Source organism: Ammospiza caudacuta, chromosome 2 (genome assembly GCF_027887145.1).
Source record: "Ammospiza caudacuta isolate bAmmCau1 chromosome 2, bAmmCau1.pri, whole genome shotgun sequence".
NCBI classification, from domain to species: domain Eukaryota; kingdom Metazoa; phylum Chordata; class Aves; order Passeriformes; family Passerellidae; genus Ammospiza; species Ammospiza caudacuta.
Window position 1 is genome coordinate 96197736 of NC_080594.1, and position 13225 is coordinate 96210960.

A 13225-nucleotide genomic window follows, 5' to 3' on the forward strand; every position below is an offset into this window, starting at 1 on the left:
AAGGCCACGTCCAACATAAAATGGGCCAATAAAATGTTTGGTTTTGTAGGGCTAAGGATAAAGGATTGAACTGAAAGTTGTTGTAGCTGAAAGTACTCCCCCCCCTGGCCAAAGCATTTCGCTTTCCCGTGCTTCAGTGTCACCATCTAAAAAAGGGCTGATGTGTAATCCATCCTCCTTTGCACATTATTCTGAGATCTATATCTTGGCAGCATTCTAGAAGCTGAAGTGATATTTTAATTTGGTGAATATATAATAAAATATAGGGCATGTAAATATTAGCTGCAGTAACACCTCATGTTGAAATGCCTTGTCTGTATATGCATAGAACAGTGTTCTGTTTTTTACCTCAAAGCACTTCGATTAATTGAGCTTCTTACCACCACTCAGGACAGGATTTTATTATTCCCATTTTGAAGATTAAAAAAATAGATAAGCCTTTACAGTTTAAATAAAAAAGACAGTTAAGGTTAAAACAAAAGCTTCCGAAGGCAAGATTTCCATCTTCATATTCTGACTTGATACAGCTATAAAAATATAGCCTCATTTCAAGTTAATTATTTACTAATTTAGAGTTAAATATCTTGATACCAGATTTGTGCTTCTAGTCGTAAATACAGAGAGCTGTGTGTTATTACATGCAGATCAAAACAAAACTTTGAGAACACAAAAAAGGTGTTTCATTTTGCTATGATTTTTACAGTCCAAATCCATGGTTTGTAGCTCAGGCCATCCCTGTGATATTTTAAGGAAAATCTTAAGCCAAATCTCCAGTTTGCTGTTGTGACACCTTTCTGGAAAGAGCCTTCTCTACATGAGAGCAGTACAATCCAACCAAACACCCACTCTTTATCAGTGCCTTTCCACAATGAATGAATTCCTTAATCACCTTCTTGGAGGCTAAAAAATGGCCCCATATGCTGATTGTCCAATTCCTTTTCTAAGATTTTACATATGTACCAGAAGAGTATTTGCCACGGGATGCATATGCCAGAGGGGCATTTTGTGCTGGGCTATAAGCCAAGGTGCAGTTCTTTCTGTGTGCAGGTGTTTTTCTTTGTGCTGAAACCTTATCTCTGAGCACTGGATACTGTACACACACAGCTTTATACATGCCAAAACGCAAAGAAACCAAATAAATGTGAGGAATGCCACAATTTCGGAGCAGTCAGGAGTCCTACATTAAGAAAAAGATATTTCACAGTATCAGTGATCAATTAATGATTAATTAATAATCAATTTAACCTGATGTTAAAGACAAGCTTTTTAAATGTCTGGGTCTCTTGACACTTTTAACAGAAATTCATTTGCACCTTCTCTGCCTCAGAATTCCTGGCTTGCATTGCCCAATAATGTACACTGAAAAAGGAGTACTCCTTGACACCCAGAGAAGTTGTGGAAGCCCCTGGAAATGTTTAGGGGTGGTTGGATGGAGATCTCAGCAACCTGGTCTAGTGGAAGGTGTCCCTGACTATGGCAGGAGGGCTGGCTTGATCCCTTCCAACTGAAACCATTCTATGCTTCGGTGATTCCACGATTTTCAACGACAGGTGAGCGAACTTATATTTAAACAATTGTACTTCTCATTATCATCAGTTAAATTTTACTGTTGTCAGAAAACGACATTCACAAATACTTCGGACAGAAAACAATTAGGAGCAACCAACAGAAGCTCCTTAAAAATTCTGCGGAGCCATTACCCAGGGACTGATTTCTGGTTCAAACAATCTAAAATCAGGCACTGTCATTTTAACCAGACACTGACAGGGTTATCCTTTGCTTTGCAATCCACTGAGCAGCACAAATCCATAGTGATCTCCGAAACTGGCTTGACAGCACGTCCGTGGTGTACGGGAACAAACCACGACAGGCGCTGCTCGCGGCTCAGCCCCGTCGTGCTGCCGGCACCTTTTCCCTGCGGACACACGGACTGGCGGGGACACACGGCCCGAGGCGGACACACGGCCCGGCGGGGACACACGGCCCGAGGCGGACACACGGCCCGAGGCGGACACACGGCCCGGCGGGGACACACGGACCGGCGGGGACACACGGCCCGGCGGGGACACACGGCCCCGGCCGCTCCGGCCACAACGGCCCGGGGCGGCGGCGAGAGCGGCTCTGCCGCCTCGGACAAGGGAAAATCCGGGCGTGGGCGAGGAGAGGAAGAGAGAAGAGTGGAGTGGAGAAAGGGGAGGGAGAGAAGGAGGGAGAAAGAGGGAGAGGGAACAAAAAGGAGGGACAAGATTAAAGGATGAGGGAAGAGAAGCGGTGGGGAGAGAGAGAGAAGGGAAGGGAGAGCGGGAGGGAAGAAAGGCGGAGAGACGGGGAGAGGGAAGGAGGGACAGGCAAAGTCGGAGCGGGAGGCGTGAGGTCGAAGGAGCACGATCGGGAGGGTGGGCAGAGCAGCAGCCGCACGCTCGCCGCTCGCTGCACCCCACCTCACACCGCTCCGCTCCGCCCGCGCCGCTCCGGGCTCCCTGAGGGCCGCGCGGCCCCGCCCTCCTGGGGGCGGAGCGTCACGGGCGGCCCCGCCCCGCTCCCTTTGTGCCGGGGCCGCGCGCGCCAGCCGCAGTCGCCGCCGCTTCCCGCCAGGGCAGCGCGTGCCCGCCCGCTCCTCTTTCCCCTTCTCCCTCCCCCATTCCTTCCTATTCCCTCTCTCCGCTCTCCCGCTCGCCATGTCGCTGGGAGCCGGCCCCGAGGCGGGCTTCTCCAGCGAGGAGCTGCTGACCCTGCGCTTCCCCCTGCACCGCGCTTGCCGCGATGGGGACCTGCCCGCCCTGTGCGCGCTGCTCCAGAGCTCGCCCCGCTCCGACCTGGCGGCCGAGGATTCCTTCTATGGCTGGACGCCCATCCACTGGGCCGCGCACTTCGGCAAGGTGGGGCCTGGCCGGGCTCAGCCGGCGGCGGGAGCGGGGGTGGGAACGGGAAGGAGAAGGGGAAGGAGGGAGCGATTCCCGCTCGCGCGCAACGCGGCGCCATCTTTGCCCCTAGCGCGCGCTGTGCCGGGAGGCGCCGCCGCCCCCCCTCCCTCACCGCCTCCTGCCGCTCCTCAGGGAATCGGGCGGGACGGCAGCGGACAGCCGTGGCGCTTGGCTCCGCTCCTGTCCCCGCGGTCAGCGAGGCGTGGGTGGCGCAGGTCACGGGGCTGGCGGCACCTGCCGTCTCGGCATCACTCATCCCACCCCCACTGCCGGCGGCAGCCGCCCCTCTCCCTCCTCGCTGCTTTCCCGGCTGGTAGCGGCGGCCCCGCGCCTCGCCCGGGCCACCGGCACAGGAGCGAATGGCGCGGAGCAGCCGATATCCCCAGACCCCCTCGGGGGACGCCGGCCATGCGGGCTGGAGGCACCGCCGCGGCGCGACCTCTTCCCCGCCCTGGGCTGATCCTCCTGCCTGCCGGCCCTGCCTGCCGGGGCGCTTTGTCTGCGCGCTCCGCCCGCGGCCCGGGCCCTCCTCGGGCTCCGCACCTGGAGACCGCTGTGTTGTGCTGCCCGTGTTATGACAACCGGCTCGTAGGAGTTTGGGCAGAAGGTGCTGCTGGTGCCTGTAAGGCGCTCCCCTTTTGCCTTCGGTAGGAAAAATAAATCGCGGTTCATACGTGTGGCATTTTCTGCATTGGCGTCGTTGCGTGGCAGAAAAGACCAAAACATACGAAGTAGCTCCGCTAACTTCACACCTTAGAATAAGTGGTATTCTAATTCCTGGATTTTAATATAGGCGTTTCCTGTTTCTGATGCAGTGAGTATCTCAGACTATGCAGGATTCTAGCCTGGAGGATTGGGATCTGTTCTTTTCCTCATTGATTTGTCTGAGTTTAGAATTCGAGGGGCTTTTGTTCTTGTTCTCCCTCCCATTTCCCACATACTTCTATTTGCTTATTGGTTGTGCGCCAGAGCAGGAAGATTGATGTACTTAGGCAGTTGTCATGGTTTATAAAAGGACATTAGAAGATGGTTTCTATGCCTTATGTGATCTTAGCTGCAGTTGCTTCTTTGAGAAGCTTTTAGAAGCAGCTTTATCTAAGTCGTCTTCCAGTCCTAAAACAAAGGCAAACAAAAAACCCTAAACCCACAAAATCCAAAATGTAGAATAGTCTTTTATCGGTTGAGAAAGAAACTAATAATCTGCACGCTGAAAAAAGGTGGACTGCCTTTATTTTATTTGTGAAGTACACTCGCAGGAAGTATTAAGGTACTAATTGGCCTTATGGTCTTCTGTTTCTTTTTTTCTGTCTTGTAAGAATTTCTTTTCAGTATGAGCTTCTGGCAGTCGTGCTGTTGTGAGGTAGTATTTACTTAATTGTTGGATGTAGATTTTGGATAGTGGATATGTGGTTTTGTTTTTTTTTCCTTTAAGCATCTTAAGTGCCTGCTAACCATCCTAGGTTGAGTGACCTTTGTGTACATTCCAGTTTCTGTTGAAGAGACTTTTGCAGGAAGAGCAAACAAAGGGAACAAGTCGGCCTGCAACACGTTGTATTGTATTTGCTATTTTCATTCTTAGGTATGGGCAGAATTTGATGGGTGGTGGTGTTGCATATGGGGGGAAATCTGGCAGATGAAATGAGACAGAGTTGATGTAGGATGTAAATGGGTTTTACAGAATTTTGTTCATATGTTTTGTCCTAAAAGCCATCAGATCCAGGCAGCAATTTGTGGAAGTTATCTACATTCTTTATAGTCTAGTTAAATTGTGTTCCTTTCTCAGAGCCAAAGACTGCACAACACTTATAAAAAGTTACAGTAGTGTATTGGGTCCCAGATCCCACTGGTTTTGTGCTTGTGTGGCACAGTTACATTTGTACCTTTGAGCAGTTAACAGTGTTGCCAGCAGTGAGACGAGAGCTGCTCAGATGCATGTCTTACATTCACATTTATGGTGTTTTTGTTTCCCAAATTCAAAAGGAAATGTAAAATTCTTCTGTTTCTCAAAGTACCACAGTTTTCAAATGTTGATTTTTGAAGCATTGGTTAACAGTTACTGAACAGGTCTCTTTCTCTTCACTTCATTCTTTTTCTAGATTTTGTGGGATTTTCACTTGTTAGGTTTTTTTTCTTTTCCTGGAAAAATTATATATGATGACAGAACTTCATGTCTGTCTGTGATACAGGGCCAATTAGTAACATGGTCCACCAGACCATTGCTTCTCACTGCAGCTCTCTAGGACCCTGAAAAGACAAAACTGGTTTAGTTCTGTTCTGGAGCTACTTGTGAGCAATGAAATCTAACCCAGTTCATACATGCGCACACATGTGTGCCTGCACACACAGCAGGAGTCCGGATTTGATGAACTTCAAAGAGTTTTCTTTCCCTCTGCCTGTGGCTCAGGTTGAACATAAGATGGCTCTCCCTGCATCAAAGGGCAGTACAGAGGGATTTTACAGTGAAGCTGTGTAGAGCTAAATTCTTGCATATAGTTGTAGATATGCTTCAGGAAGGAAGTAGCAGCAACAGTCAGGTTGGTTATAAATGATTATGTGAAAGAGAAAAGGTGGCTTATGGGGGAGAAAATACTGCTGTAACACCAGTACCAGTAAAAATGGGGTCTCTTACAACTAAAAGTGAAAACAGGGTTCTTGCATAACTTATTCTAAGGCACACTTCTCCAGTTTGCAGGTAATAGTTAAAATACCAGCAAAGTCAATTGGAGGTGATGGATATTGCAGCTTGTGTTTCTAGCTGTAATATCTGGGCATTTAATGACAGTATGGAGCTCCTTTTAGAGAGAGCAGCAAGTGCAGATTTACTTGCTGTGTGGATTACCTGTGGTGGAGTTTGCATTTCAGGACATTCCCTGACTGCAGAAAAGTGCTTGTCTCTTGAGATGTGAATTAATTCCCATTAGAGTTTCTATATTTTAATTGGAGTTAATTATATGGTGCCCTAAATTACACTGATATTCCACAGCTTTCTGAGAAGATGGGTCAGAATGTAAAAATGTTAAGTCTTAAAAAGCTACCAGAGAGGTAGGAAACACAGGGCTTGCATAAAAAATTGATTTTGATATTAATTTTAGTTCATTGTTTTGGACTAACCTTAATTTTCTTTTTAATCACTTGCAATTGAATTTTTATTTTCTCTGACCACATCTCTTTGCTTGTGCTCCTTGCCCACTTTTGTTTTTTGTCATTTGACTGCTCACGTTTTGGGAAGCAAAATAGTAGTAAATATGTTCTGTTTCTTTTGGAACAAAAGTGGTAGAGATAAAAATGCCTGTCTCCTGCTTGGTGTTTTTCTAGTGTTGTGGCCTGTATGGAGGCCTGTCTTTCTTCACTAAATCAGTTTAACCTCTGCTTTAGGTAGGAAGATATCTACTGTATTAAATTTAGGTCATTTAATGAAAGTGGACTTGTGTGTCCTGATCTCGAGCAGAAATGATCAAGTGAGGTATTGTTTTTTGTCATGATGACTTTTTCTGTTCATGGATGTAATTAATCTCATTCTTCCATAACGTTGGAAGAAGCAGGTTTTTCTGACAGCCATGATAGAGCAGATCCATGCTCAAGCTTTTAATGGGATGAAATGTATTCATAGTTAAAGCTCTATGACTCTAAAGTCAGAGTATTAAAAAAAAAAAAGGAAAAACAATGTTTAAAAGTGAAGTTGCATGGATAATCATGGTGTGTGGCCCTCTTAGATCCAGGCAGTGCAGGATAGTGCTGGTGAATCAGTTTGTGTTTTTTCCTTTTCAGTCGATGGGCTGGAATGCCAGTCTACTTAAGGAATTCTTTCAGCCTCGTGCCTGTGCAGGAAATATTATTCTTTCCTGAAGTTGTAATGCATGTCTGGAAGTGTTTTCAAATGAACTCTATTAATAAAGTCTATTGTTTTAAAAACAGGCTGAAATTTATTTTTGCCTTCAGTTACCGCAGATGAACCTCTTGGTGTAGCTAGAAGGGTGTTTTCCATCACATGACTTATTAATAATTAAAGTGTTACAATTTAATTAATACCTACTAAAGATTGACAACAATATTATGAGTGCTAACATGTGAAGATCATTGAAAGTCTAATATTGGTAAATGCAAAATGTAGTTCAGTAGTAGTCTAGTGTTGGAGTTATAAATTTCCTTAAGTTATTGGATACGTTGGGTTTTTTCCCCAACAAAAGTGCTCATTTTCTTTTGAAAAGGTGCTTTCTCTTTGGCAGTGTTGATGTTTATGGAGCTAGATTCATTAATAGGCAGTGTTTCAGTTATCCTCACCCTTTCTTCATGCAGTTTGTGAGTTCCTGGTACAGCTGTGTCCAGCCTTAACCCCATTACAGTTCAAAAAAATGACTTCTGTATGTCCAAAGGGATAGGGTTCACATGGTTTTGTTTGAATTGTTTGAGGGAAGGAAACAAATGAAGCTGGCAATGTGTTTGAAAAACTAATGTAAAATACTTCATTACAGTGTTTGGTACTTTTATTTCATGTGTAGTTCAGCAAGAACAGGATTTTGCAGGTTAAGAGAGGGAGAAAGAAAGGCTGACACACAGCAACAGAGAAGAATATTATAATCCTGATGTTGATGCTTCTTTCTGAGTCAAGCTGCCAGCCCACATTCAGATGATTTTTAATTGCTCCTTTATGGCCAGACTATTCCACAGCTGTGGTGTGGCTGATGTTTTCTTTAATTGTGATACACTGAGACAACCACAGATTTGTTTTATATGAACCAATGCCTGAGCTGGTGTAAGGGTCTTTGTTTTGCTGCTGCATTTGTGTGCAGTGGTATTTGTTTTCTACCCACAGTAAATGGATGCCTAGACTAAACTGTTTATTCCAGGGTCGTGAGTTTCTTTTCCTATCAACAATACAATGTTACTGTGTGACAGGAAAGGAGTGTTGTTTTGACTATTTTTGAAAGTTGAGGTCATCGTAGCTGTGGTTTGCCTAGTTTCTACAAATGAGAAGTTATGAACCTTTAAAAATAGTATCTGGTTATCTGACACTTCTGGTTAGTATGTTAGGAGAAAAGGCAGAATATAACTTGACCATTACTGCAAATTTTTAAAAGAAAAAAAGCTTTTATTGTCTTTGTGGTGTTACAAACAAGCAGCCTGTTTTGTTTTAAACAGTTTCTTATCTGAAATAACAAGAAAAGGGTGGAATTGATTCCTTTTATAGATTTAACACATTGTATGTATTCTTAAGTATTATTTTTCTTGACTAATCTTCTGTCATTCCAGGAATACAGTAAAAAAATGAAAAATCTTTTATTTTTCTGATCTAGCTTTATATAAACTCTGCTGGGAGTACGAGTCCAGCATCTATGTATCTCCTAACAACACTTTTGTTTTGGCAAATGTTATCTAATAGTGTCTGGTTAGTATCATGTTTGCTGGATCAGAACTCTCCCCCTTTTTCCCCCTCCTTTTCTTTCTTCCCTTTCCACCTTCATAACAAAAGTGAACTGAATATCTCTTGTAATTAGGATTGAAGGGTTTGTGTCCTCTTCTTCTCTCTTCTGAAATTAAAGATGAAACTGTTTTGGAGGCGAGAATTAAGTACTTCTCAGGTGTGGTCTATGACCAAATGGGGAAGGAGTGAAGGAGAAGGGAGCAAGTCCTAAATTCCATATTCTATCTTATTTTTCATTCACGTAGTCTTACTAGCAAGTCTAGCTCTTCTGGGTTTTATGTATTTATTACCACATGCTAATTGTCATAGCACATCTGTGTAACATTTTTGGTTTTGTTTTCCCTCATGTCTTTAAAGCTGGAGTGCCTAATGCAGTTAGTAAGAGCTGGAGCTTCTGTAAATGCCAGTACGACACGGTTTGCTCAAACACCAGCCCACATTGCTGCTTTTGGAGGACATCCACAGTGCCTGAATTGGTTGATTCAAGTGGGGGCCAACATAAACAAACAGGTATGGATTAATGTGTATTTCATGTGTGCTTATAGTTCTGCAAGGAGGGTCTTGATCCCTTTTTATGACATGTATGAGCCTTACATTAACATACAGATGCTTCATTTTTGACATCAGCTGAAGTCAAGTGACTTAATTATCAGTTAGAGACATTTTACACTGAGGTAGAGGTAGGACTAATAAATGTCCTTTAAGCCTCTAGGGGTTTGGAGGATATTTGTGTTAGGAGTTCACATCTTGCTGCTTCTTGAACAAAGTGGTAATGTTGCCTTGTATTGGCAGCATTAGCAAATACTCTGATATTGTAGTGCTGCTGTAGGGGCAAGAAAAAGACTAGTGAGGAACATAATACTTTATAAATACGCTAATAATAGAAAAATTGACTTACTTACAGAACCATGAGACCTTTGTGGTGCTTCATGATTTATCATACATTTAACTAGTAAGAGCTGCCTTGATTTATTTTAAGGTGCATTTGGTTTTATGTTGTTTTACTTTTAGATTATTTCTGAAGCTTTTCTAGTAGCTTTCTGAAAATAGATCAGAAACATGTACTTGACTAACAAAGAATGAATAGGTGATTTTTAAAATTTCTTTTGCCCATTTTTTTACTATAAGTGTCATTAGTTTAGGTGAGTATGTAATTTATTTGGTAGCGGGGAGTGCATTAATATAGCAAAATTCCTGCAAAGGAGTGTTGTACTCTCTGGTACAGTAACAGAATCAATACCTAAAAACTGTCATCATGTTTTTAAGAAAATGTTTAAAGCACTGAATGAATCTGTTATGTATGCTAGTCATCCATAACATCCTTTTTAATGGTAATCAAAAGTATTTTTAATAATATTCTGAGAGTAATTAATACTACAGCATATCCTGTTGTTAAAAGCTGTGGTATAGCACAGCATCCATAAAATGTCTGGCCTGTTAAATCTAGCATCGTACTTTTCTTAAAATATTTAAGGGCCAGACTATGTTTTATATGCAGTAGAGTTAAGCTAAGTCTGCTGAAGAACTAAAACATTTGCATTTCTAGAGTTTGGTTCTTTTTTTTTTTAAAGCTGTGCAAAAATAAGAAATGGGGAAGTTTGTGTTGAGTTTTCAGAAAAGAAGTCTGGTGCATTGAGAACAGCTGTGAGACATCAGGAGAATTGTAGAAACAATGAAGGTGACTGGATGCAGAGGCTATAGATGGCATCTTCTCCTTGATACCTGACAAAAATAACTTATGCAAAAAGTTATTGCTGCATAGTGGTAGAATCTTCAGAAGAGAAAATACAAGAACTGTAAATGCATCTGGAGACCAGGTAAGAATGTAAAGAAATGGTGATTAGAGAGGAAACGTGGCATGCACAGAATAAAGATATACAAATAACTGCTAAATGAGAAGAGAAGAATGAATGAAAGTGAATGAATGAGAAGAATGAAAGTTTCCAGCTATGAGGATAAAGAGAAGAACTGACCAGTGAGGTTGAAATGGAGTTGAAGAACAAGCTTGATGTCCTGGAACATGAGGGGGAAAAAATCACATGTAGTGAGTGAGGTTGTAGCAAAGAAGAAAAGTAGCAGCTAGCTCCCAGAAGAAGAGGAGAAGAGTGTGGAGAGATCTCTCCACGGGCTGAGGGCAACATGCAGATGACTGTAAAAGAAAGCAGAAGGCAGTATAATGTGCAGTTAAAAATGGACAGGAGACTCATTCCAGCTTAAAGAAGTTACTAAGGCAGGACAGCGACTCAGAAGTCTGTATGTTGCTGTCTTGTTGCCAGAGCAAGTGATCTTCCACATTGTCAGATAGTGATGATAGCATCTTATAGACTTATGGGGTCAGACTGAGGCAGTGACAGACCATGGACGCAACAGAGGTGGGTGCCTGCTATGTCATTAATGGTAGGCTCAAATTACACTTCAGTGTAATAACTTTTTTTTGCACCCACAAGATACTAATTGAACGTATGACCAGAGGTATTTCAGACTCAGTTTAATGACAATATAAGATACCTCTGGATAATTAAATGGTAGTAGAAACAAAAAAGTCTCTGAAGTTTGTAGGATACAACTGGTCAGTTGCACTGTTTTCTCATGCACAAGCCCTGAAAGCTAGGCAGTGTGCCTTGGTGATAACTAAAGCAGAAAGCTCATCCCACAGGTAGTTGGAATGTTTCATACATGTCTTTGTAAAGCACAGTGCATGCTTTGCTATCCCCAGTTTCCTCAGCTGTTTATTGAATTGCAGTCAAATTCTACTATTCTTGTTTGGTTTGAACTCCTTAAGTGATCTCTGTTCCTTATTTAATTTGCAAGCACTTTTAGGTGATCATCTAGGGCTTCCACCCACACTTTTGAGCTTTTGGAGCACTATTTCCTGATGTGTATTTTGTTTATTCCTTCCAGCTCGCTGACTGATGCTGTACTCCAAACAGACATAGTCACTGGCTAATGCTTGTGTGAGGACAAGTGTTCCATGGACACTGGATACAAAACACATGCTGACAAAGATCTGGGAATGCTTGATATTTAAACTAGTAAACTTTTCCTTCCAAACTGACTTCTGGTCATTGGCTACAGACTAACCCTTCACTTCTGGAAAAAGAAAAGGATAGCTTCTGAAAAGGAATCCACTCGAGTCTCTCAGTTTTACCGTAAACCTCCGGAACTCAGTAGAGTTTGCATGCATGCTTTCATATCTGCCCTGAGGTATTGTATTGTAGCTCATGCTGCCTGCCCTGAAGTTTAGGAAAACTTAAACATGTTTTATCTTGTTGCTGGTGAGAGTTGCCCAGGACACTTCTCAGGCAGCAGCAATGAAGGACGAATGCTGAAAACTGCTTGTCCCAACTTCACTTTGCTCCCCAAATAAATTATGTGAGTATATCCTGTGATGTCCAGCCCTCTTAACGTAACTGTATGTGCTGGCTAGAATCACATCTGTCTCTCATCAGTGGGCAGGTCCTTACCCCCAGGATCACCATATAAAAATACACAGGAAAGCTCAAGTGCCAAGCAATGGTCTGTTTCTACCCATCAGTGTATTCAAGACAATGTCCTACTGTTTCTGATTTTTCTTCCCCCTCAGTGGGCTGTGCCTGCTAATAGTTGTTAGTAGTGTGACTCAGGACCTGCATTTGGCTGCCTGCCTGCTCTAGTTCACTGTAACAGTGCAAAGCAATTATCCTGCTAGTTTTCCTGAGGATTTTTTTCTGATTTATCATTGTCACAACACAGATTGGTTCTGGGCTGTTGTATATGTTAGATACATCAGATAATAAGTACTTCTGATTTAAAAAACAGGAACTTCATTTAAATATATTTTCCCTCTAGCCTCAGCCTATTAAACATTTCTTTTGTATGTTACCTTTGTTGATTGGCCAAAAAAAAGTGTTGTGTGGCCTGTCATAAAGGGAAGGGAAAAGAAATACTGCACCCTTACAGGGGATGCAACTTACTATTCATGCAGTCAGTTAACATCACATGGCAGTGGTGGCAGGTAGTTTTAGGAGGGTTAGACTACCGATAAGAGCAAGAACTGCAAATAGGCTGATATCCTTGGTGGGGAGGAAGAAAACATTCTTTAGGTATATTACAGTTTTTATTTTAAACGACAATTAGGGTCTAAATCCAGATAAAAAGATTCCATAAGTTCTCACTTGCGCACAAAAGCCTTTTTAGCAAAGGAGGAAAGGTACTCAGTGTTCTCTAGTTTCTGCTTCCTAGCTTCAGAAAGGATAAGGATACAGGCTCTAAGAAATGAGTAATGTTTGGAAATGTGATCATCTGAAAGATGATTGAAATTCAGTCAGTTCAGTTAAGGAATGGAGTTAGTTTGTATTTCTTTTCAAGTAAGGGCTTCTGTGTCTTAGGTATCACTACTAGAAATATTTTAGAAGTGCTTGCACAGTGTTGAGGTTTATCCCCAGTGGATATCTAAGCACCACACAGCTGCTTCCTTGTTCCCCCACCTGGTGAGGTGAGGGGGAGGATCAGCAGGGAGGTGTGAGAGCTCATGGGTTGAAATAAAGACAGGTTAACTGGTAAAAAAAGGAAACAAAGAAAAAGAAATCCAAGAAAATCAAGTGGTAAAACATTTTTTTAAACCTCACAGCACAGCACAAAAAGCTTTGTTGCTCGCCACTACCTCAGTGATGCCAGCCAGTGCTGGAGCAATGGCAGCCCCAGTTGTACTTGCTGAGCATGGTGTCACATGGCATGGGATAATCCTCTGGTCCTTTGGGTCAGTGGTCCCAGCTGGGGCACATCCCAGCCTACTCCCAGCTGGAACATTGGTGTACTAAAAACACTTAGCTGCTCACAAACCCAAAACATCTTACCAGGTGCTATGAAGAACATTAACTCTGTTCCATCCAAAAGAGTA

General features: G+C 42.9%; 1 protein-coding gene across 1 annotated transcript in view; it reads left to right on the forward strand.

Annotated features, from left to right (window-relative positions):
* The first annotated feature begins 2646 nt into the window (after nucleotides 1-2646).
* Nucleotides 2647-13225, forward strand: part of ANKRD10 (ankyrin repeat domain 10) — a 37183-nt gene continuing 26604 nt past the window's right edge. The window contains exons 1-2 of the mRNA XM_058800326.1: nucleotides 2647-2879; nucleotides 8704-8856. Coding sequence (XP_058656309.1) covers nucleotides 2679-2879; nucleotides 8704-8856 — 354 coding nt within the window. The 5' untranslated portion in view covers nucleotides 2647-2678. The remainder of the gene's footprint in view (nucleotides 2880-8703; nucleotides 8857-13225) is intronic.